Source organism: Egretta garzetta, unplaced genomic scaffold (genome assembly GCF_000687185.1).
Source record: "Egretta garzetta isolate BGI_Z169 unplaced genomic scaffold, ASM68718v1 scaffold39, whole genome shotgun sequence".
Classification (NCBI taxonomy): Eukaryota; Metazoa; Chordata; class Aves; order Pelecaniformes; family Ardeidae; genus Egretta; species Egretta garzetta.
The window spans coordinates 2,618,384-2,644,808 of NW_009260945.1; the positions used below are offsets into that span (position 1 = coordinate 2,618,384).

Sequence of the window (26,425 nt, forward strand, 5' to 3'; positions counted from 1 at the left end):
TACAGCTGGAAGAATACTATCAAGAAAAAAAAGTTTCCCACGGTCTGCCCTTCCGATTTGCTTTACACACAACAGTAACAATATAACACTCTAAAACAAGTGACAGGAAAACATTTATGTTCTGCAGCTCTTTTCTTAACTGATCCTATTGTGCTTAGATATTACACTTCACGTGGCACCACATGTGAGACAGACTTTTCTTAGCGAGGATCACAACAGCCACAATCGCTACCAGCAAGGAGAGAGGGAAGGTTGCCATGCTAGAAGTAGGGTTTGCCTTGAGTTCTTGTTTCAGGGCTGGACTGCATCACGTGGACATCAATGCCAGAAAGTCTTAGATGCAGAAACAGTGATTCTAAGAGGGACGACGTAGGAAAAGCTGGAAGAATCTGCTCTTATTTTAAAAACCTGCAGCTCTCCAAGTCTATGCAATATGAATCTTGGATGCAATCAATCACATGCAATAGAAGTCATCAATGATGGATGAATTTCTGTAGGTGGAGGTGGATGGGCTACAATTATCCTTCCTCCTGAGAAGAGACGCAAAACCTTTTAGACATTCATTTATTGCTGTTACAATCAAATGAAACAGCATGGACTATGGATCTGGTACACCCTTGCAGCTTAACCATCCCCCGTGTCCACCTCCACCCACTGCAGATGCTCACCTCTTCCCAGTGGTGTCCCCACAGTGCGTCGAGTGGGTTGCACCAGGAAGGGTGACACATGCAGAAGCAAGGCTGGAGAGGGTGAGAATTGGTGCCCACCTCCAGCTCACACAGAAGAAACAGAAAGAATCCTGTTCCTTTCTGTAATTTCATTTAAGTTTAACTGAAGCTCAGTTGTCTGGAGGGGAAATCTCCTGCTCTTCCTTTCTCTGGCCCAATTATCTTAATAAATAAAATCTCTGGCACAGGTTCATAAAAATAAATAGATAAAACAATTTGTTTGGTGAGCAGATAAAACCACAATCAAAATAAGGAAACTACAACAAGAGAGGCACACAAGAGCAACGCAAACATTATCAGGGAGAAAATGATCAAACAAGGTTCCCAAGGGATTTTAAATGCCATGCTCTGCTTTGAATGCACACGTTTCACCAATAAAATGCTAACATGCTCCTTTTTCACAACATGAAGAAGCCAAAGGTCCAGTTAAATCTCTACTCAAATAGGAAGTTTAAAGATAAAGACCATCCCCTATTAAATACCCACATAAATACACACACGCATGCTCTCCAGCCTTGCTAGAGTTTTCCATTATTTTTAGGATAACAAAACACCAATTGAAGACTTGACTTATAACTAGATTCTGATGAATTTTGGTCCCCTCACCACTGAAAACATGACTTCAAGCCAGAGAAATCTGTCTCTGCAGATAGATTCTAGCTTTTTTATATGTAAAAAAAAAAAAAAAAGAGCTTATTTGAACTGCTGTCTTTCACAATCTATTTTATTTAAAGACGCTTTTAAGATCTTGAGAAATTTTCCTTGTGAATAGGGGGAGAATTCTTTTGTGGCTTTTTTGAGTTCAAATGAATTGGTTATTAACCTTTCTGTCCACAAAACAAAAATATAGTTTTTGCTTGGCCTATTTAAGAATATGACTGCCAGAAAATTGATAAGAAATGGGGTTTTATTTTATTAATGATGTGTCATCTTTAAGATCACTTCTAAGCAAGATACCAGGTATTCCTCCCTGCCAAGTTTCCTTTCCAGCCTGTCCCTCCAGCCTGTAAATAAAGAAATTGCTTTCCCCCCCTGCTCTGATGAATTATTCCTCTGTCCTACCCAATGTGTGATCACATACAGGATGGTACCAGGAAGGACATTAATTACAGGTGTCAGATTTGTTATCATCAGAGGTGTTTGCAGGGGGACTGTGATGCACAACACACAGTTACCTTCAAGTGAAAGTACACAAAAGCAAAACTCAAACTCTATAACATCCAGGTTTCAGTGTAGTCAACAATAAAATTAAATTTTCCACTTTGGCAAACCATCCTAGTCCTGCCTCATTTACCGGAAATGTTTTGGGTGGTGATGTCACAACCCTCAGAAGTGTCACAAACATTGATGTCATCGCCTCACTGAGGGAGATATTTTGGGATATCACCCATGAAGCAGGAAGGATGAGGGTTGGGAGAAGAGAGTAGAAAGACCGTATAAACTTGAGCTAACTAGGATTTTATTTTCTGTACTAAATACTTTTAAACCCAAGGCACAACACAAGGAACTTGCCCAGGACTGCTTTTCCACCCCTTGCCCAATACAGGACGGGACAAAGCCATAAATTTCTCTGGAGTATCTTCTGCTACCCTGGCTTTGGCCAGCTGCTAAAACCAGCACCATCTTTCCTTTTTACTACTTCTGCTCACTTTTATGCCAGGCCATTCATTTCAGCCTGGGGAAAAAAAAAAAAAATAATCAAGGCAATCATAATTTGCCTGGGCCCCTGATCTGCCAGGCTGTGGGAATGAGCCAAGGAGGCTCATGAAGATTTTCTTGGTGAGAAAGACACCCCCCTCCCCTACTGCCTGGTGTTTCCGTGCAGAGAGAACTGCAGAGCTGAAGGCAGAGGGAGCCTTTGCTACAACAATTAGTTAAAGATGAGAGATTCCCTTTTTTTAGTGCTGTCAAAGATGAAATGACCACTGGTCTGTCTTGGTCTTGCAGACTGGCGTTCATCATACCAAGCAGTGGAGTAACCTTTTGCATCTGCACTCTTGGCTTGGCACAGCTTGGTCATCTTAAAACATTGCCAAGGCAAGGGATACTTTGCAGTAATGAGCTTTTTGTAGCAGCTGGATAGAAAGGGAATTATAATCACTGAGAAACTGTCAGTCCTGATGAAGTTACAGTATATGTGCAGGTTGGAGAGGGTCTATTTAACTTCAAACATGTGGGAAGGGACTTGACCAACAGTCCTGACATTACCTGTTTATCCAGAACAGGTCCAGTGTGGGGAGTGGGAGTGCCGTGCTTTGGGTATTCAAGCATTCAACAAGAACGGCTTTTTTTGGTCCAAAAAAAATTAAAAATCCTAGAGGCTACTATGGAAACCATCACTCATCCCCACCTTTATCTACAACCTACTTTTTTGGAACATCTGAAGTGGTGTGGAAAGAAGTGCAGAAAAAAGCTAAATGCTAGTTCATGGTGCCACTGATGGCAGGGTGACACTCCCGTGCCTCACCAGCTGCTCAGCTTCAGATCCGAGCGCACATTCGTGTCTGCTTTTTTTGCTTATGCCAAGGGTATAACTAATCCAGCACACACCCATTCCAGATTCCTCCCAATTTCCAATGCGTTCAGCACTTGTGCTGTCTTTAAGTACACTTTAAAAGCCACACATTGCATGGACCTTGATGGCAAACACATGTGTGTTTCAAAACTAAACTCAGTGCTTGGAACCATTTTTCCCCCCAAAAACTTGGTCAGTTGATAATCCATGACTGTGCATCAAATGTGGCAACTGGTTAATAAAACCCAAATGCAACCCTACCTTAAAAAAAAAAAAAAATCTTAAAAAAAACCTTTTCAATGATACTTATTCAAAATGAAGTGGTGTTTCTAATTATATCTACTTTTATAATTTTTTGAAGCTCAAAAATAACAAAACTAGCCAAAGCCTACACAAATAGAACAATTTTTGTTTTCAGAGGAGTGAAAAACTGTATGTTCTCCAAAATGGATTTTGATCACTCTTTTTGGTGGAAAAATGTATATTCTTTGCCTGTGTAGCATGGCCTCATCCCCCCGCCAGCCCCTCCATGGCTTTAGTCTCCTTCCAATTTTTAGGCGAACCTGCAAATCTAAATAAGAAAAAAAAAAAATCAATTATCCAATTTTTTACACTTCTCTAACAAGGACCAGTCTTACCTGATGAAATACCTACAAAGCGTAACTGTAAATTTTATCGTGTACCACACACACTTGGTCGATTGAGTAACAGCTACGAGCTCTTAAAAATCAATCTGTATTTATCACATAACCTAACCATTCTGAACAAAAAGTGGGACACATTTTCTAAACGTGTTACGATCTGGGATATGTGTGTGTGTGCCAGTGTGTGTATGCCGGAGAACATTTTGACCACAAACGGAGCTGATTATTGATATAATTATGCTGCAATCACACTAGAGGAGAGTATCGAGTAAATCAAATCCAACTGTCCACCCACTTGCAGTGAAGAGACTAAAACCTGTCAAATCGGGGAAGGAGGAACAGGTGGCCTCATTTGCAGAAAAAGGCTGCTCCTCACACCACCGAGTGCCATACATCAATACTCTCACACACACACACACATTTATTAAACACAGAATATCACCACTTTGCGTGCAGCACATTAAATATGCTTCTGGTGCATGCACCGATATAAAATCTGACACACAGGTCTCTTAATACACCGAGCAAATAACCTGGGACTTACTAAGCGCTGCCATAAGTTTTCGGCTTTTTAATTTTTTTAATCACTGCTGACAGCAGTGGGCAGCCGCCTGCCGCAGCTCTGCCCAGTCTGTGTCTCTTCAGCTGCAGCAGATCCAGCAATGGCTTGGGGGAGGCTCCCATTGCACCGACATGGGACATCTTCTCTTCCCACCGTGGGAAATAACTCCCACTTTCAGACACTGACACCTAGCTGGGGCTCACACATGCAGGATTTCTTGAAATCCCTGGTGTTCCACCCAAGTGGTAATGGCTGTTTCTCTAGAGTTTTGGAAATTTTGAATACTGACAGCAGAAGTTTCTTTCATCCTCTCTGATCTTCTGACATGGAGGGCATTGGTGGCCAGGGCGTGAGCAGGAAGAAATAGCAGACTTTGAGCAGGGGGTTAAAGAGAAAAGTTAGAGGATGTATTTTTGTACAGTGCTGTGGCTTGCTCTGTGGACAGATCTCAAAGGGCACTGTGTGGTCACTATCTACTCATGGCCGTAGCACAGCTGACATCCAAGGAAAGACTGACAAGACAGATGGCACTAAGAACCCCCAAATCTCATGAAAGTTACCCTCAATTCGGTCCTTAAAGTGGAAGGAAGAGGCATAATGGGCACACATCAGTCAACCTATTTTGGCAGCCCGTGGCAACAGGTACAGAAAAACACTGCCATGAATTGGGAAGCAAGCAGCCGTGTTCACCCGCTCACACAGGACTGTTCTCTAAGCTGCGGATATTGTAATGACCAGACGATGAATCTTCAAACTCAAGGTTAATTCCCATTTTCAGTAATGGATGGGAAAAGCTGAAAATCCATCAAAACTACAAATAGGAGGAAAACGTCTCTGAAAGCAAATGTCTCGAGAAAGTACTAGGAATGAAATGAAATGCAGGTATGACAAATGCTGTGGGCTCTCAAGATTCAAGTGTGCTCTCTTCCCAGAGTTACCCAAAGGAAAAGATGAAAATAGCTGAGATGTGTTAGAAGTGAGGCTGTGGCAGCTGCCCTCTAACAGGAGCTTCTAAAAGGCTCCAGTCTCAGGGATGCCTCTATCGCATAGTATCTGAAGGGAGAAAACTTATAGGATTTAACGGTACAGAACATATAAGACTGTCTGAGATAGGAATCGCAGTTATGAGCCTGAGTACCAAATAATAAGACAGAACGGTGATCTGTGAAGTCATTAACTCCTTATTTTCCTGGTTGCAGAGATGATCTTATCTTACAATTCCTTTCCCAAGCACAAAACAGTTGCGTTCAAGTGTTAGTACTGAGACTGTAACCCCAGAGATCTATAGAAACATGACAAATCCGGTGTGCATGTCTATCCCTTATGCCTAGAGCTGAAAGAATACTTCTCTGAAGGTGGAAAACTCCTGGAGAAAAAGCTCACTATCCCTTATGCCTAGGGCTGAAAGAATACTTCTCCTCTGAAGGTGGAAAACTCCTGGAGAAAAAGCTCTACGAAGAGGTTTAAAGACCTATCTAAAGGGGAAAGAAAGCATTTGGCTTGAAAATTATTTGGTTTTAATTGTTTTGTGTGATTTCAGTGGACATGAACTGATTTAGGAGAGAGACAATTTGCAAAGTAATCTTGGTTAGTAGCAGTGTATGCTTTACAATTTAATCTGTAAACTGCTTCTCGTAATACCCTGTAATGGTTTTCCGCTCTCAGTAGCATAGGAGGCAGTTGCCCACGTAAATCCCACATGAGATAGGTGACCCCTTTATGACCCAGCACATACAGTAGATGAGAGAGATCCTGCTTCGCTCATAAAACCAATCATTCTCCCCTAATAGTCTACAATTTGCAGCTATCATAAAAACCCCTAACCATATTCAGCAGGCAGGGGCACAGTTCTGAGCTTGAAGGTTAAAGACCTGCACATGTCCATCCCCATGGCTGGACTGCTAACAGAAGTCAGTAATTCACAGCAAACTACCATCAAATGGCACTGAAAAATAAGCAGCCCTGATGCAAGAGCAAAGGACCTCCTGGAAGTTGCAGAGTTATGTGGCACTGGCCCGTACAGCATCAGGGGATGTTGATAAACTTTGCAGCCCATACACCCAAAGGTACCAGTAGGAACATTTTCTTTCCACAATAGCCACTGAAGTCTTTAACACAGAATATAATGTTTGCAGCCAACTCAATGTCTCACTACCTTCCTCTCCAAGGCAAGCCATACTGATGACATCTTCCTTATCATCAATAAAAATGATGTACAGCAGACTGTGGAGTTATTCAACAAACAATTTCCAAAGATCACCTTTACTACAGCATATAAAACAGATCTAGGACTCCCTTTCCAGGATGTCAGAATTTTATGAAGCATCAACTCTACACTTGCAGCTACCTGGTACGAAAAGAATGGTGCTTTGGGTAGATATACAGTGTTTTGCTTGCCTCAGCACATTCCCGTGACCGCGCAAAAAGGTTGCCTGTGATGAGGCTCATTATCAAAAGCACCACAGAGGCAATACAAGAGATGGAAAACCATTTGCACAATGCACCTAAAAATTGCTGAGCAGATGATGCTGTCTACTTGCTCATCTTGCCTGAGCCTAAAGACCAGCCTCTGCATGAGCGGCCCAGCATGCACCATGAACACAGATAAGCTCTGCTATGGATGCGCTTTCTTCTAATTAACGTTGTTAAAACTGAAGAGATGGCCCTAGGAATGGATTATGTGAATCCCCCAGACGGGTAGAAGATTTTTCCAACATAACCGAATGTCACACAATGGTTATTTCTGCCACCAGTCAAAACACTTCAGAAGGTGGCTTGCCATGATCCCAGCAGCAGCAAGGGCGTGCTCAGAGCTAAGCAAAGACTGTCACAGGCATTTCTGAATCAAGGACTGAATCTCTTTCTGAGGATGCAGTGTTTAGTTCTAATTGTAGAGATCAGTCAAGAACAGTCAAAAGACAGACCAGAAACACATTCGTTACTCTGCTGGTCTGAAGGAGAAAAATTTTTCCCACCTTGGTATTTCATACCCATCTTTGCTTTTTCCTATCAGCACCTCCTCTCCTGTAGCTGTGTTTTCAAATCCAGGGACTTCACCATCATTCAGGAACAGGCCCTCTAGCAAAGACGAAATGAAAGTAAAATAACCACCACAGCACTGACCAAGCACGTTAAATCCTACTCTGCCTGGAACAGCCAGCCACCTTTGGGTGATTTCTGTATCCCGCAATTTGCATCTTATTTGGAAACAGTAAATATAAGAAAGTTAGTGCAAGAGAGTCAACATTAGATTAAAAAACAGGGTACCATAACAGTCATCTTCTGCATTTCAGAGTGCAGGTAGTAGAATATACTGCATGGAAGAAAAGGTAAATGGATTTGCATTTAAGTTTCATCACTTTTAAGGTCCCCAGTATCCAAGCCTCCCTTTAAAAAGAGCCCTAGTGGACAATAAACTCTTTCAGAAAATATACAGCAAAGCAGCAGTGCCTGATAAACAGACATAAAATTAGACTGCTGTAATGTTTCAGCTGTTCACTTCCTTTGAAACAGGCAGCTGGCAGCAAGACATTTGAAAAGACAGAAGAACAAGTCACTTCTAATGGATAAATATATATTTTTTCCATACCATATGTATTTTAAACATCCATAAATGCACACACTCACACACGTATACTAATAGGATAAATTTACAGTGCAAACAGAAGTGAACAGTCACCAATATAGATACTGAGCTACCATTAAGCATTTAAAATAATTACAGCTTTTAGACCATGGAAACAAGAATTTTAAAAGGATATTTTTGGTATCTTTTCCTCTAGTGTGAAAATTTCTCAGCCATTTCCGCCTGAGCGAAATCAGAATTTCACCAGTGCCATTATTTTATAAAAGCTAAAGCTTTCTGCTGAAGATTTGCCACAAAAGTGTCCTCAAATTAACCCCCCAGAAATGGCCCAAGAAAGTGATTTATGCTAATATTTCAGTACACAATTAGACTTTTTATTTTTTATGGATGCTTTTCCCCATACTACTTTTACATGAAGCCCTGGCAAGGCATTCTCCTCCGCAGACTAACAATATTGACCCGCCGGAGTGGGGAGAGGGCAGTTGCCCCTCTCTCTGCACGCTCCATTTCTTACACAGAAATGTGCTTCCAGGTCTCGGTCCCCATAAAAATTCACTCACTTTAAAGGGGAACAATTGGGTGTACGGTTCTTCACAATGGATTTCTCAGTAAGATACCCGCACAGGAATCAAAGGATATTCATTCTCCAGAAAAGCCAATTTCCCATTGTAAGCATCTCATTCAACAGCCTAAACTGACCTATCTTTATGCAATAGTGCTCAACCTGTGAATCACTAAAGAATACAAAAAACCTACCAAAAATAAATTGAAAAAGAAATTATTGACTTATTTGCGTAACACTCCCCACCCCTCCCCCCAGCATTCACCATGAGAAACCAAGAACCTGTTATGCTTTATGCAATAGGCATTTGGCCTTGCTTTCCTCCTCCTCCCTGCGGCCCTGGTGCATCCCTGGAAGGTCCACGCAGCCTGGACCACCCCAGCTTGTATCGCCAACACAACCGGGCACTACAGGACAGAAGAATTTTTGGATGGTCCCCAGGAGCCCATCTCCTCTGGGCCTTCCTGCGGAAGCAAGGGAAAGTTTTTTGGTTTGCAATTTGTTACTCAGCTCTGATGTGCTCTACTTTCCTTCTGGATTTATGTATTTATGTTCATAAGTGTTTGCAGCACCTCTCTGCTTTGTGGTAACTTGCCTCATGCGCAAGGCAGAAATGTCAGTAAGTTATTGGGTACCACGTGTGTCAGTCCTTATCCTGGACCTGGGTGCATGCCCATCCCAGATCAACTGGAAGAGATATTTTCTAGACAAAAATCCCCATCATCTATATTTGGCTTGAAGACACAATCAAATGGTTTTGTGGTTCTTTTGACACCTGGACATATACAATACGAAAAAAAAAATATCCTACTTTCTGATGGATATGTTTTTTCCCCCCCCCTCTGAAACACTAAGTATGTTTTTATCAGATGTGTGCCATAAAGGTACAGGTCCTTGCTCTGCAGCGTAGGAGGAGCTCATTCTGGTGCTCTGATCAGCAAGCCCTACCCTGACACCTCCCATTTCACGGAGCTGTTGTGGGGTTGGAAAGGACCTCAGAGGCTTTGAGCAATGGTGATTATTGATCCTGATTAGCAGAGGTATAATATGATATTGAAATTCCATATTGAGTTTCCTCATTCTCAGATATTATGTGCCTCAGCAGCCTTTAACAGTAGGACAAGCCTGAGGCATGAACTGAATATGCACAAGCACACAAAATATTCACAACTGTTACCAGCAAGAATCACAAACCAACAAGCATTCCGCATAGCTTCTTAACCTTTGCCCATTGAATTATATTTGAAAAAATATTCTACTTATGGTGTCCAATAACTTATGTTCGTTAACATGAACTCTGGATCAGAAGAATGAAACACTGAGGGTCCCACATTGCCCTGATCAGTGCCTCTACCAGTCCTGGTGATGACATGAGAGACCAGGCAGCAACATGGGGGGTGGGAGATGATTTCCCAGGTGTGACCCACAGCACCGTGAAGAAGAGGCTTTAGGACATTTCAGGTAGACCTGGGAGTTAGCCAAGGCACCAGCTGGTCTTTCACACGTCTTGAAAAGACGCAGGGCAGCATTGCTGCTTCCTACAAGGAATCTGCAATACTCTCTACGTTCCTCGGAGGCTGCTGTAATTATTACTGCTCTCTAAATCATGTTATGCAAATAGGCTGAGAGGGAAGGAGGGAGGGGAGGCAGACAGAAAAGCTGAGGAGCAAAGGGTAGTACTTTTGGATGGTTACAACTTTGCTCCCTGATTGAAATTCCTGGAATTCTCAATTGTTTCTTATCAAAAGGCTTAAAAAGAAAGATTTTTCTTTTAATAAAAATAAATGAAGAAAAATGGATCTCTCATTTCCAAGGGATACAATGGAGATCACCTTGTAGTCTGGCAGCAGAATTGATATGATTTGCATTACCAAGGATGACTAAATGGAGTGTTAAATTATCTCAAAAAAAAAAAAAGATGTAAATTGATATTCATGACATCAACAAGGTTAGAAAGGAAGGAAAAAAAAAAAAAAAGACAGTGACTCTTTACATGTATTCTTGTCCTATACAAGCATTAATCTTACATTCCATGGGCATTACGCTACTCCAAAAGGCATCTTCTGCTTTTGCATGACACCTCTAGGAAATGATTTGCAATTATGTACAGTGCTGAAATGTGATGCCGCAGCAATCAGCGTCGGCTATAAAAACATTAATTATTTCTGATAAATTCATTCTCTGGGTGCATTCTGAACACACAAAAACCATTTAGTAAGCTGTAAATTTGATTTTGGAATAAATGCATTGCATTTTAAAGGTTGCTGGTGGGAAAGGGGTAAGGGAGGAGACGGGGGTATTGCCTCTCATTCATCAGCACTGGAATCACTCAAAAATAATTTTTGAGAAATATCTAACCTGTTTCATTTTTTTAAAACATTTCACTGACTGTTCATATAGATTACACCATCATTCATGTGTTTTTCTATACATATATGTACATACATGGAATATTGCAGTGAAGTTCTGCTTTGACCACACAGCACATAAGGCATCTCTTATACAATATATATGCAGTTCCATGAGGATAAATCCATACATATTTGGCCCCCACATGGTTAATATTAGCTTGAGTTGGCCTTAGCCTAGCGCCATCTCCCAAAGTGCCATCAGCTCAGAGCATGGAGCCTGCGTACATCAAGGGATCTTGCCACAGACTGCAAATTTGCTTGGGATCATACTTTAAAAAACCTAGGGCAAGTTTAATTGAAAAGGAAAGATTATTACCTCTAACTAGCATTGCCCAGCCTCTTATTTCAACTTTTGGGACTTTATTTCAAGCCTTGTGATTGCTGAAGTTTTTTTTATGAAGTCTTTGCTCTTGGAATCATGGGATCATAGCTTAATCTTGCCAGTTTATGATCTTATGACCACACAGAAATGCATGATTTTTAATAGTTCAGAGAAAACTGTTTAGGATGGTATTAATTTTAAATCTTGTCACTTTAAAATCTAGTCTATATTAGGTTTAACTAGTTTCCAAATGCCTAGGACTTATAATGAAGTGTAACTTTTGCACATACAAGTCAGCGCTAAACATTCCTCAAAGACTGCAAAGAACGGAAATCTATCATGGTATTTAGACACCAATTTTTACCAAAAGAACCATGTATTGCTATAGTACCACGCCAAAGGGCTTGTAAAATCATTGTGCATTTGCCATTTACCTTCTAGACCAACGCACAGTGGTGACAGTGTTGGCACTGAAGCTCTAGTCCTCTGGGCCCAGACACTGCAGGGATTTCACCCAGAGCAAATAAATCCCTCCCTTCCCGAACAGCACAAACCTGTCCCCGTGTCAAGTATCTTCTTGCCCCTGCTCTCTCTTTCATGGCTTGGGAATGACTTTTACCTAGTGGCAATTTTCATATTTCCCTATCAGTCTTCCATTTTGTCAGCTTTCTGGCAATTGCGTGCATCTGACAATATTTGAGACACTCTCCAGTGTCCAATACCGAAAAAAAAAGATGATAGGTGGTGTTGATCATAACCCTGAAGTATCAGAACCTATTAGGTAAATAACATTGTCTACTTCTTTTTAGTCTTTTTTAAAAGACATGAGTTGCAAATTTTTCTTTTTTTTTTTTTTTTTTTTTTAGAGTGGAATCAAAATCTTTGAGTGCTTGAGGATGGCAATACTGAATCTTAGTCAGATGTCCCCTTCCTCATACCCAAACTGCTGCATCTCCACTGAAATACATCTAGCCCATTAAATCTGTTGCTCACCTCACTGTCAAGACATTCATTTATAAGACCTGATTGAAAAATGGTTTTTTAATTCAGAATATCGGTGAAAAGATTTATTTCACCTCTTCACCCTCCAACATTATTGTATAACTGTTTATTATTATATTTTACGTAGATGTTACCTTTAGATTTGCAGATACACATTTATGAATAAAATATTTTGCAGCCGAGATCATAGATTAAGGCTAACAAATGCAGTAGCGATTTTTTCATTTGTAGTAACACAGTGACCTTTTTTGCATTGCAAATTTCACTATATTCGGGTTGGGGTGAGGATATGAAATATGAAACATCAAATAAGGATATATAATAAACCAAAAGTAGATATCTGAGGAACAAGACATCTGAAATTCCCCTTGACTTAGATTTAACAATTTTTCAGCATCTCTGTATCATACCACCCTAGTTTGGTTCCTAATGAAACCCAGGAATTTACCCTCTGATGTCCTCAGATAACCTCTACCCGATGGGTGGGATGGAAGCAGTATCTGACATAGTTTTACACCATTCATCTCACGTCAGGAAGAACATCATTTTCCTGTTGCCTGCTGCAGAGCCCTTTCATACTGGTGGGCATCAATGACAATCAGCCCTGAAAAGTTTTCAGCAGCGTGGTGCCATTTGCTGTGAAATGTAAAATGTCATATTTAACAATGTGTCCATTAGCAGACCCCAGATGAAAGCTAAATTAAACACCTGCATTCAGATTCTCCTAAACAGTGTTTCCAGATGTACTGACAAATCATACCTAGTTATTTTCCATGAGGGATATTATCTCTTTAGAGGAAATCTGTCAGAGAGAGATCAGCTCCAAATTCTCCCTCCCTCCCCCAGGTACACAGAGCTACCAGCCAAGTGCTCTTTGCAGACTTGAAGGGGTCTTTGCACATTCCTGTCCTCAAATATTGCCCCTTCATAAAAGAAGCTGAGCCTCTAATGTCTTCGTAAGGCCCTATCATGGCAGAGTAACAGCAGGGATTTAGAGAACTGTAAACACTCAGAAAGATGCAAGAAAAAATGAAATTATTGCTTCGCGTCTGGGATGGGAAACGTTTGTTGTCAATCAACCAAAATACATTCCAACTGCTGTTCACACATACATATACAATTAATTACTATGGAATAACTGAGACCAGAAAAGAAAGAGTCCACTTAGACATTGCTATATTAGAATCCCATGTGCTGTGTTCACTGTATTTTAAAACCTAGCACTTTTTGAATACTAGTCCTCAGCTGACCTTCATCCCGGGAAAGGACTTTGAATTTCCACATTTATTTCGCTTAGTTGTTTTTCACTGCAGCTGTTCTCCCCCTTAGACCTTCCTGATCCCTGTTTAGCACCGCAGTTTTTGGTGCTACCCACAGATAACCGATGCTTAAGCAATTATCTAACCAAACATCCGTGCAGCCAACGTGCAGTCAATTATTTTAATATTGTCTTTTAAATGAATCACTCTAATCGTTCTGGCTGCCTACCTCTGAGGCCAAATTAACTTGTCAGTGTCTTTTGTGTTTTATGGGTCAATTTTAGAAAGGTCTCAGCAATGGCCCAAATCCACTCCCATTGAAATCAATGGAAAAACTCCCGGGATCCTCACTGGAAGCAGGTTTTGGCAAGTACAGAGCATTCATGAAAATTCCAGCCCTCAGGACAAAATGTCCTCAATATTTTAATGGTGCCCTCCTCTGCGGCATTAAAGAGACACCTACCTGTGACACACAGAGCACTGAACTGGGGGCCTTTTCTGTGCTCCTGCTCTGCAACATTATACTCATTTTGCTTTCCACAGTTGCCTGAAAGCATTACAGCTTCCTAAATCGCTTTTCCTCCCCCAACTGATTATCTACCTCTCAGATTATTTCTTTTGCAGTTGTTTTAACTGCATATTATGACAACCTGAATTTTACTACATTGGCCAAGCTTCTCCACACCCCCCCACTTCTTTTTTCTCTCCATTTATTCTTTTTTCCCCAGTGATTCAACCCTTCACAACTTAGAAAAACCTTGCATTAATCTGCTGTTTACCCCATCTTTCAGTTCATTAAATAAAACGAGGCTTAGCACCAATCCCCAAAGTATCCCTAATGACTATTTCTCTCCAAATTGATACACCACTATTTGTCCTTCAGCCAGTACAGACTCCACGTGATCATGCTCACAGCCAGCTGCCTTTGCACGTCTTTTCCAAGTAGGATTTTGTGAGGCTCTGGAGTTGGCCTGTTAGAAATTGTAGATGGATTACAAGTACTGCCTTTCCTCTAACGACCAGTTTTGTAATTTTAATAAAAAGGCAATCAAGCTAACAATGGTTTGGCAAAGCTCCTCTCTGAGGGATCCAAATTTCAACCTTGGGTGCACAAGGCTGGAAGAACAGATCTATAGGCAGAAAACAAAGTGTTCATTTCAGCCACCTATTACCCATTATCTATTTCATAGCAGCAGTTAGGATCCCCAAACTGGAATATTGTACTCCATATTGTAGGACCAAGAAGGGAGATCTTGCCCAATGGTAATTTTAATAAATTACTTAAAAGTCTAAATTAAATGCAGAGGTACGCAAACCAAAGACAAGATCAGGGTTTACCTATAAAGTAAAAAGAACTTGGGATACTTATCACATGATAGTACTTAATATGGAAACTCTTATTAAGAAGCAGTGCGTGTTTACACGGGACAGTAAATTCAGATTATAGACAGACGTGAAGTCAAAGCAGAAAAGCTGTTCCTGAGCAAATCCTCAGCTGTGGGTGTTCCAAGTTTTGATTTAATTTTTTTTTTTTCCTGAGTTAGCTTCTGACTTTCTTAGTTCACTCTGGAAACAGATCAATTCAAACTAAAAGGTGCTCAGCACAGAACTGTCCACACAGAAAGTTACTGCAGAACATTAGAAAGTCAGCTGGTACCTCTGGAGTTGGTATCCTGAGTTATTTTGCAGTCACCTTACCAGGTAGCCAAGCCAAAAGGTGACAAAAATTAGAAATTCAGGCTCTGAATCCAAGACTTGTAAAAGCTACCTCAGATATAGGAGTTTAGGTCTTCTACGCTTTATATGGGTTTCAAGGTACTTACAGATTTTATCATCTCAATATTTCTTACATTACTTCCTCAGGAACTGAAGGTTCAGGATTACTGGTTACTGTTATCTGCTTGTTAAAACCATTATTACCTCACGTGTTCTTATAGTTCCCCATTATTCATGAACTAAAATAACAGCCAGGGGTGGGCAAGTCTGACTTTAGGGAGCCGCTGGAGCAGCCGCCACCTCGAGCTGCACAGGCTGGTTTGTGTTCGGGAACAGCAGCGTCCAGCATCATCCTCGCTACCCCCCACTGCTTCTGATGGGGTCATGTGTGGTGACAAACGCTGCCCAAGGCAGCCCCATGCCCAACGCCATGGTCACCTCAGTTACAGAGGTCAAAGGCAGAGGCTGAGCCTTCCCTGGCCTTGGCTCTGGAGTGAGGAGCTGCACCTCCTGGTTCTCCACCAGCCCTTTGCTGTGGTTAAAGCTCTGGAAGATCTGGGTATGGATCTGGTTTGCACCCATAGCACCTTCAGGATGGCTTCTTGGGTTTCCTGATAAGAAACTACCATTCGTAACCTGTGAGCAACTGCACTCATCTCCTGGCAGATATCTGAGCTGGGAAATCCCCCTCCTACCCTCCAGAGCACAGTGTCCCCCGGTTTCCAGTTTCTCCATAGCAGTTCCACGAGTATCTCACCCTCACACTTTCGTAAATACCGGGAAACCTATGGGACTGTGCTGCAAAATGCAGCTGACAACAACATTTAAATCAAGGTGTCGAGCAAGCCAGAAGCAGTTTGCCTTCACCAAAGAGCTGGAAGAGCCAGGGAACAAAGAGCATAAATATTGATTAAAAATAAATAGAGAAAATTTCCCATAATTTTTCATTTTCATTATATTTAAACCAGATTTTAGTCATCCATTTAATTTCTTTTTCTTTATAAAAAAGACCACCCCCTACCACCACACACAGAGAGAAAAGGCAAGCAATTTATTCTTTAACATATTTTTCCTGAACTGACCATGACCTCACTAGGTGTATATTTCTCTCCACTTGACATTATCACAGAGTGAAAGAGTAGTTTTACCTTGCACATAAGACTTAAAAAGAGTAAGTCATTGATCTTGGTTTTCATTTCTGCCACAAAGGAATGCACAGGCATTTTTTCTTCCACAAATGCGGATTTGGGTAAAAGCCAGCTTTACTTCCCTGGTAATATACACCACCAGTTTGTGTGTGACTGGCAACCGATGCTCTTCCCTATGAAACAGGAGCACCGTGGCATTTGTCATGGCATGCCTTTGACATTTTCCACAGCAAGGGGCAGATAATATCAAACTCCTGCTCATCCATTCAACTTCCTGGGGAGAAACAGACTTCAAAAAATAAACCCAAGGAAAAATAGACTGTTACACACTTGTCCTAAACGCTGCAAGAAAAAAGTGTTTATAAATGTATCAGACTGCAGGAACAGAGTTTATCTTTGATTTGCCCTTGTCCGTGCAATTACACACCACCCTCTGCTACGTCCTGGTGGAGCAACAGATTTGGGTTTAGATCTCCAAGAGACACCCCCCAAAAAAAATCTCCACACTGAGGATGAGATGCAATATTTGAAAGCTTTGATGTGTCACCTATTGGCAATGAAAAGAAGCATCAGCAAAAGCAAGGCTGAGCAGCCCATTAAGTCCATCTATTATGAACTCCCCATGCACCAGATCCCCTGGGCAGTAAATAGAAGAGCCAGAGGCTTCACCATAGCTTTTTTTTTTTGGTAAGCATCTCCAAATCCACGGGGCAGCCCAACAACCGCAACCTGTGCTACAGAGAGGCCCTGCTGGGGCAAGCATCCTGAAATAGTACTGAAGTTTAATTCCTAAAACCACATCGATTCCCCACAAGACTGACCTTTCAGGCCGTGTAATACCCCGTACTCAGGACGCCCAGGTGGACAAGCAGCATTTTGTGTTAAACATTTGCAACGTCAGCCCATTTAACTAAGCAGGGGCTGGATTGCAAATTCATCCTGGAGCTGCAGCTCCTGCTGCTGAGGGAGGTGAGCCAAAGGCTGGGGATGCCAGCGGTGGCGCTTGGCATGCCTTGGGTCAGCTCCACCGACACAGCAGGATCTGCCCGGTTCTCTCTTGATCATTCAAATAGTATTTCTTCTCTTTCCACAACCATGACACTTCAAAGCAATTATATAGTACCAACGAGCAATAGAGAAGTCTTTTATAGCTGAGGCACCATTATTTTTATTAAATTTCCTACAGTTCATTTTCTAATAAAGTACATTTTACTCTGGGTTGTTTCAGTGAATTTGTATGCTTACTTGACAATTCACAACAGTTGCAACCTGAAGCCATAATTCAGCCATATAAATTCATATTAAAATGATAAATCCAGAGTCTCTTAATCTTTGCCCTAACCCTTCTGAGTTCGGGATGTATTTTTTTATTCTCTCATTACAATCACCTCCTTCTTTCATTCAGTGCATTTAGTCTCTAGGCTGCAGACCCATAAAGGTTTATACCCATGCTAACCTTTGCATGCTGGAAGCAGTTTCACTGAAGTCTACAGTGTGCAAAGCTAAACGTGTGTGTAGCCTTAGTTTGTAAATGCTTTGGAACAGAAATAATTCTTCTGTTTATTTGGACACTTGTATACGTGGCTGTTGACATCTATGAGCACTTAAAATACTTAAACTGCAAAAATATAATTATCAAATAGTAATAATCCCACATAATCTGCATGTTCAAATATAGAATATGCAGGCATAATTTAGTTGCAGTTCCTAAAGCAGAGAAACCAAGATTTAAACAGGAATCTAACATTAAAGATAGCTGTCAAGAATGGGAGAAGCAGAAAATGACCCAGAGCTGAACCTCAGTGACCTCCCATCTATTAATACAAATATTAGAAGACCCAAAGCCAGAATTTCTGGATAACAAGCACAACAAAATGCCACAGTAACAGGAAAATAATAAAGTGCTAACCTATGGTAAATCAAATTAAGCCTTCACCACTTGAATGCTTTTGAATGAATGTGTGTTTTGCAGGTAGTTACTTTACTTAGCATTACAAATCTGTTAGAGTATGTTGCATATAAGCACATCCATATTTCATGAATCTCTATGTAGCTTCATGGTATTATCATATAAGTGGTATAGATTCCTTTCCTGGCAGTAATGGCAGAGTGTTTTCATTTTAATGATCCTCAATACTATGCAGACTACAAGAATTCACAAGATCATCAGGACTTGTACCTTAGAAATTCCCTGACTGTATTTTTTTTCCTCGCTGGATGTTCTGTGTGCTTTTGCCTTGATTTTTCACATGGGGCCATATTCTCCAGCTAAACTCTAACTCTGATATGGGCCAACCCCATAGCACCTTTGTACCACTGAGGGACTGTGAATTGTAGGTAGGTGGGATGCTATGGGGCAGAGCACTGGGTTTCGCCTGCTCTACAGCTGGTGGCCTTCAGACAGTCAGTATTGGGTGATTTACCCCTATCCGGTTTTCACATGTCAGTTTTCTGAGAATAAAAGGAACCTTGATTGAACGTAAATGATATTTTCATATGGTAATATATTACTTGGCTTGGACTGAGCATTACAGTGACATGAGGTGCATTTGAGACATAAAAGAAAACAAAAATTCTTGCAGTGAAGAATTTATAGCCTAAAAAGAATGAGCCCTGGATTCTCTCCAAGGAAAAAAAAAAAACCTCTTGGGAATATATCCCAAGATATATTTGTGAGAAAGATTTTCAGGATATGAAAAAAAAAAACCTCTTGGGAATATATCACAAGATATATTTGTGAGAAAGATTTTCAGGATATTACATCTCATTACATTAACATTTCCTGCATGTTACATTAACATGCAGGAAACTCTCAAGCTCCCACCACGTCACCTGGGCGCAGGGCAATGCAGGGTGCGGGGAGGGAATGCACAGCTTGCTTTAAAACACTGCTGAGACTTAGAAAGCATTGTATGTGGAAGCCAGTGCTGAAGTTTCTTGGCTTTCTTCTCCATATCTTCCCAGAGGGAGATGGGTCAGACACAGGGACCCTGAAACACGCCACACATTGGGTCACGGTCATTACTCAGTACAAATGCTTAAAATGCTCCTAAAAGGGAAAAAAACCCCACAAACACAAACCAACCAAAAAACCCACTGTCCTTTCTTTCCAGGTTCTCTAAATCAGTGCAGCATTTGGCCTCTGTACCGCATTCCCTTGGGTGCAAACCTGCCTGCATCCATGTTCCTGAAGTAATTTGCTTCATGCTGGGCATTTGTTTTGCTCAAAACACGAGAAGCAGTTTTGCTTGGAGCCTTTACCATGCTACTATTTCATGTGTAGCATTGCTGGGTCAAACTGCCCACAGCAGGGTGGCTGCTGCAAGCTTTACACATCTTCTGGGCATCATCGTGTCCCACTTCCACATATGGGATCCAGCACAGCCCATCTCTGTATTAAAATGGTAGGACCAGGGAAGAATTTGGCCAGTTTCTGTAGCACTGTATATAACCTGCATGGAAAACAAATCCAGCTCAGTGGAGCATGCATTATTAGCTAATGGGATATTATATCCCATCTATTTGCTTTTATCGTCTTTTAAAACAACACAACTATGCCAAATCCACAGTTATGGTGGGATTTACAGGAACATTCAGCCTAATGTCTCCCTGCAAGCAAAATTCCTACCTGCAAGATTTCAGTGGAAACAGCAATACACAAAAATAAGGATTGCTGAAGAGGACAAGCTGTTGAAAGGATGCCCTCTATTACCAGTATGTTGAGCATGTGCTGTCAGTGTTTTATATGTGACTATATTGGTTTAAACAAACAAGAGTCTGGTGTAGAGCAAAAAAGCTGACAGAAAGAATGATTTAAGATGAACCATCCTTCAGCAACCACTTAAGGGCTGTTCAGAGACAAGGCCTGGGTAATTGGATCGCAGACACCAACCCGGGCCCCCGCCGAGCGGCAGAACTGGCTCTGGCCAAGCTCACAGCCAGGGAACTCAAAGACAAAAAAATATCAGCAAGGCTTAACAGGAGACAGGTGGCCCTGGTATTAGATGAGTTGGATCTGAATGCAAGTGACTTATATGAGACAGAGAGAAGGTTTTAGGCAAGACGGATGCGTATAGACTGTGGGTTGTTTTAAAAGCACTTTCTAAGCTTTGTTCCTGTTGCAAAATACAGAGGGTGCCTGTGCGTTAGTGTTTTACTGCAGATCAGCAGTGCAGCATTGGACTACACCTCCTGATCATCCCCACTGATTTGGTTCACATCACAGAGCTGTCCCCACAGATGTAAACGTTAGGATGAAAGAACCCTGGAAGATGTGCTCCAGAGACACAGTGTACTCCCAGCACTAACAGACATGCAGTCAACAAGGCCAGATTAGAGCTATCCGGGAGAAAAATCTTTTGAAATTAGTACTGTGTGGATGGTGGGTCCTCAGCAGCAACTGCTCTAGCCAGACTCTTCTCAGTGGTGCCTGGCGACAGGACAAGGGGCAATGGGCACAAATTGAAACATAAGAGATTTCAGTTGAATATGAGGAAAAACTTTTTTACTTTGAGGGTGACAGAGCACTGGAACAGGGTGCCCAGGGGGGCTGTGGAGTCTCCTTCTCTGGAGATATTCAAAGCCCGCCTGGATGATGTCCTGTGCAACCTGCTCTAGGTGACCCTGCTTGAGCAGGAGGGTTGGACTAGATGATCTCCTGAGGTCCCTTCCAACACTTGCCATTCTGTGATACTCTAAGTCTGCTCTATTTGGGCTGTGCTGTTTCCATACTGATGTCACATACCAAGCCATACTGATGTTACAAGTGTCCATGTGGTAATCACGAATGTCCCCAAAATGGACTTCTGAAGGGAAGAACCTCACTTGCCTGGTGCCAGTTAGACACCACATAAAACTGGTGTATTCAGAGTAATATAGCCCCCTCTCCAGTCTTAACCAGAGGTGAATTATCAGAGACAGGATACAAGTGTCACCTCTTTAATCCTCTTAGGTATAGTTTACCCAACAACAGGATTACCCCTGCTTACCTTCTTTTGGAACAAACTCATTCCCACAAACCCCAGCTCTATTCAACACAAGAGCAACGATGGAAACCATGGTGTGGGCTCAACTGTAACTTTGAAGCCCAGCATCTTTTCAGCAGCCTCAAGTTATATGCCCTCTACAACTACCTGAAAGGAGGCTGTAGTGAGGTGGGGGTCGGCCTCTTCTCCCTGGTAACAGATGATAGGACGAGGGGGAATGGTTTGAAGCTGCGCCAGGGCAGGTTTAGGCTAGACATTAGGAAAAACTTCTTCACGGAAAGGGTTGTCAGGCTCTGGAATGGGCTGCCCAGGGAGGGGGTAGTCTCCTCATCCCTGGAAGTATTTAAAAGAAGGGTAGATGAGGTGCTTAGGGACATGGTTTAGTGGTGGGATGGCAGGGTTAGGTTAAAGGACTCGATGATCTCAAAGGTCTTTTCCAACCAAAGTGATTCTATGATTCTATGTCTCCACTATGACAGTTACTTGCATTTTGCAGTAAGGCTACCCTGCTGATATAAACAAGCATATTGTTGGGTCAACAGAGAAATTGTTTGGTGGAAAGCAACCAACTTCAGTAAACAAATGCTGCCAACTCTGCCTGCCCTGTAGCACAGAAGCCAAAAAAAGGTTATCTAGTGCAAGGAAGGGACTCTAAAGGTGAAAATAACAAAATACAACTGTATCTCTTGAGAGCATAAGAATTATAAAAAGGAAGTGCTCACAAGTAACTAAAAATTGTTCTCATGCACTTTCTGGTAAGTCTGCACTGATCTCTCACTCAGATTTAATGAATAATAAAGCTAAATTAACTGATCCTACTGTCCAGCATGCAGACTCAGGGGTGTATCTCTAGAACAGAAGTAAAAATTCTCTTAAATACATTGCAGGACATTTGTTCTTGAAAAAAGCTGTGTTAATTAAGCAGCTGCCCTTTAATGATAAACCAGAGCCAAACATGCAGCATCACAGATGTAAAAACCGTTAAGTAGATCCAAAACTCCACTCTGGATCCAAGGAGACTCTCGGCAACACCAACAGTGTCCTGATTACACAAACAAAAAAAAAAAAAAAAAAAAAAGAGAAAGCTTTCCAATGGCTGAGCCAGTAATTTGTCATTTCTATTCACTTTCGTCTTCCCTTTATTCTCCTAAGAGTTGAGTCATATGACACATGGCATTAAAACAGGAATCACTGAGCTGCTGAAGCACCATGAGTTGACTTGATCTTTCTTGGCCCAAGGGCAGGAACCCAATGCCCACCTCCAGGGACACCTTTCACAGCCTGTTATGTTCACCTGAGCCCAAAGCAGCAATGAACACATGGCCCAATCTGCTATAAAACTTCCCCAAAGCCATCAGACATCGTAAAGAGGAATAAATATCAAATGATAAAACCTCTCATGACACACACATACTACCAAGTTTAACCACGCACCAAGAAGGTAATATTTGAAGTTTACAGACAGCAAATTCAAGTAAGCTTTAAGTCAATCAGAAGTGACTGAAAAATGCTTTGGTCCAAATACATGTTCAAAAAGGTCACAGCTGGTGTAATTATCCTTGCTAGACTTTGCACGCGTTCAGCTGTATGCTTAAGACTGCCAAGAGCTGAAGTACACTCAGAATGCCTAAGTAACTGCCACCTTATTTAAAAAAAAATAAAAAGAGGGTCATTAAAAAAATATCATACTTTAATTAACTCTTCAAGTTATCGTACAGGAAAGAATTTCTTTGGGAAAGTAGTTTGAAGATTTTTCAAAACCAAACTCTCTCTTTCCCCACAGAAGTACCTGTCTGCAGAGACTACCCCGGTCAGAAATATAAACAAGAATTCACATTGAAAAGGATCACAAGTGAATGACAATATGATGGAAAGGGAATAGGAAAACAAAAGCTCCAAAATGTTAATTATATCTCCAAGGGAGATTAAAATCAATAAATGCTATTTCTAAAAAAACATAGTATCCAGCAGCAAAGGTATCTGATATAAAATAAATGAGCAAAAATACCGTATTATAAGAATTGTAATTTCAGAGTAGTTTTGCTCCTGTGATGGGAATGGGTTCCTTTCATTTATTGTCATCACCGTGACAGTCTTTACCTATCTCTTTGCAAATGGTACGCGTTACAATAGCTTCCCCCAGTTACACCCTGTGCTGAGGACAGGCAGTCCCAGCAAACTGCAGTGAGATGACAGCGCACGACTCTAAAGGCAAAATCATAAAGATTTTAATGGTGACCTCCAGTACTCCTAAAACAGGCTGTAATGAACTCAGAATCTATAGGGGTAGAGATTACTTTGGACAGAGTAAAAGGCAAGGGGAGAGGTTAGTCTGAAATGTCAGAAATATTAGCTGCAGAGAAATATAGTAAGTGAATCAATGAGAACAGAGCTACTGGGTAAAAGGATAAATGGCTAATAAAAGGGATACGCTACTGACCTCCAACATAGGAATGAGTTAATAATGAGATAAGTAAAGCTTATGAAGATAATAAGGGTGTAATTATGGTCGAGTTCAAACTACTAAGTGTATATTAGGAAACCCCTGAGATATATATAGATATAAAATTCTGGATAGCCAGTGGTAAATGATTACCTTTTAGTCCAAAGTATAAGAGGCTCAAATGATACAAAAAAAATGGCTGGCTTTAAGTTTAACCTGTGACCCAGCAGGGGGACTACACAAGGCATTTTACACTTCATTTTTAAGAAACACGCAAGAAGGCTCAGAGATTATGTAGCCAATTATCCGCTGCAATTTCTGTCACCACCTGGCTGCACCAAGATGGGGACCATTAACCTACAGAGACATAAAGGGAGACAGCCTTTGACTGAGGAGCAGACATGCTGAGAAAAGGAAGGGGAATAGGACAGGGCAAGTTTCAGGGCGAGTTTCTTGCCCAGTTCTTATCCAAGGACCTGTGAGCTAACTCTCATAATTGATATTTACTGTTGGCTGAATGCTATAAAAATCACCCTAGTTTCCTGCAAGCAACTTCTTTCCATCCGCACAGCCTTATGTTTTGTTTTCCCATTTTTTAATTTAATTTTTTAAAATAAGAAGCAAGGGATAACATCTGCTGCTGAAGATGCCACATCAGACGGATTAGCCAACGGTGCGTGACAAATCCTGTATTTATTGGAAAAGCACAAGCAAGCTTCGAGGGTCACCTTTTAGAGGGACTTCATCTCAGGCTCCTGCATCAATCCTGCAATCAACTGACACTGCAAATAGTAGGATTTGATTTCTTATTGTCTAATTTGTGGGTGCAACAACAGCCTTACACCGAGAAGCTCTGAGCACTTACAGTTCCCATCCACTTCATTTATACTTGTTATTTGTGCTTACAAATCAGGGAGATGCTTGATCTTTAAATTCTGTAATTTCCTCCTACAATTGGATGTACTCACACAACTGGAGCAGATTTAAGGGCTGGTTCTGAAGATGCAGTCTATGATTTAAGAAGAGCTAACTTTCAGGGGGTGTTGGAAGAAAGAGAAAAAAAACCAGCCCACGTAAAAAATGGGAGTTGTGTTTTTGCTAAAAACGACAGGTACACGATTGAATAAAATGAAAGTGGCAGACAACACAAGGTCTTAATAGATACAGTATAGACTTCTACCCAGAAAATACAAACATAGCCCAGAGAGACACTTTTCTGAAGAGCTGTCAGTCAGAAAGTGGCAATAAAAAAAAAAGTAAAAGAAATAAATGCAGATCTCAAATATTAACATCTAAACTCTATTTGTCCTAGTCAGAGCATAAACAACTGTGTATAATATCTCACATGTGCCACTGTGCATGCAAGTGAGGAACTTGTGTGGATAAATGACTACTTAATTGCATAAGCTGTAATTGTGTCATTTGCTTGCAGTCTCCAACATTCCACGATCAAATTAGGTATATCACTGAGTGCATGATTCTGCATTTATACCGCTAAAAAGCATCCCTCCTTCCATTGTTTGGTGTGGATATAACACTGGGACATGCGTAACTAAAAGATTAAAGAAGGTTTTTTTTCCAAAGGACTTCTTAGGTCACAAAAAATACAGAAAAATTAGAAGGGAGAGTTGAGGGTAAAATGACTTAACAAATGTGATGTCACTTATCAATACAGTACAAGTGTGTGCTGTGAAAGGGACAGGTGGGAGCTTACTGGGAACACAGGGCAGTGAATTATTTAAGTGAAGGGTATTTTAGGACCATGAAGACTGCAGCTGGAAAAAAGCTATTAGGCCACTTTGCCCATACACCACCCCTAACCCACCAAAAACCCTGAGTACTGAGCCAGATGATTCATTTTTAATGCTTTCTTCGCTATTCTTAAATGTTCCAATTGATGAAGCTTTTCCCACTTTGGGAGACAATTTTATTCTCCAGAAAAAAACCACCCATTGCCACAGAAGGAACTTAAACGAATGAAATCTCTTCTTCTGCCAGCATCCCATGGCTGCTCTTCTATTCCTTTTGAAATATCACACTGCAGAGATGCCTTCAAAGGGGCACAGTAAGGAACGACAACAAACTGTAAAAAACCCGTTATACATAAGAACAATCCATCAGCTTATTTTCCATGTAACTTATTTTTCCAGGTAGCAGCAAGACAAGAAATGGAAATTTGAAGGGAAAAAAACTTCAGGGAAGGTGAACTCCAACTTAGTAAGAAACACGAAGATAGAAGTGACACACAGGAGACCAGTATTAATGCTCTCAAACCTCGATATCAGATGCACCCTATTTCCAACTCAAAAGCATCTTTGTCTGCCAGATCATCAGACTCCACTTTGGATCTGAAGCTCACATTGCTTTCTTCTCCCATTTACTGTCTTTTCACACTTACTCACAAATAGTGAGGGAATTTGAAGTCAAACTGGGCTCCCAAATCACTGATTCACCATTTTTAGTGGACTCCTACAAACGTAACTCACTTGAGCTCGTGTGTACAAAAAAGAAAGAAGATGCATATAAAGTTAGAGGTCCAACG

The 26,425-nt window shown here is 41.2% G+C and overlaps 1 protein-coding gene across 1 annotated transcript in view; it reads left to right on the forward strand.

The window, feature by feature from the left end:
- Positions 1–593: 593 nt before the first annotated feature.
- CDH13 (cadherin 13) overlaps positions 594–26,425 on the forward strand; it is a 583,915-nt gene continuing 558,083 nt past the window's right edge. The window contains exon 1 of the mRNA XM_035902601.1: positions 594–749. Within this exon, the coding sequence (XP_035758494.1) occupies positions 594–749 (156 nt within the window). The remainder of the gene's footprint in view (positions 750–26,425) is intronic.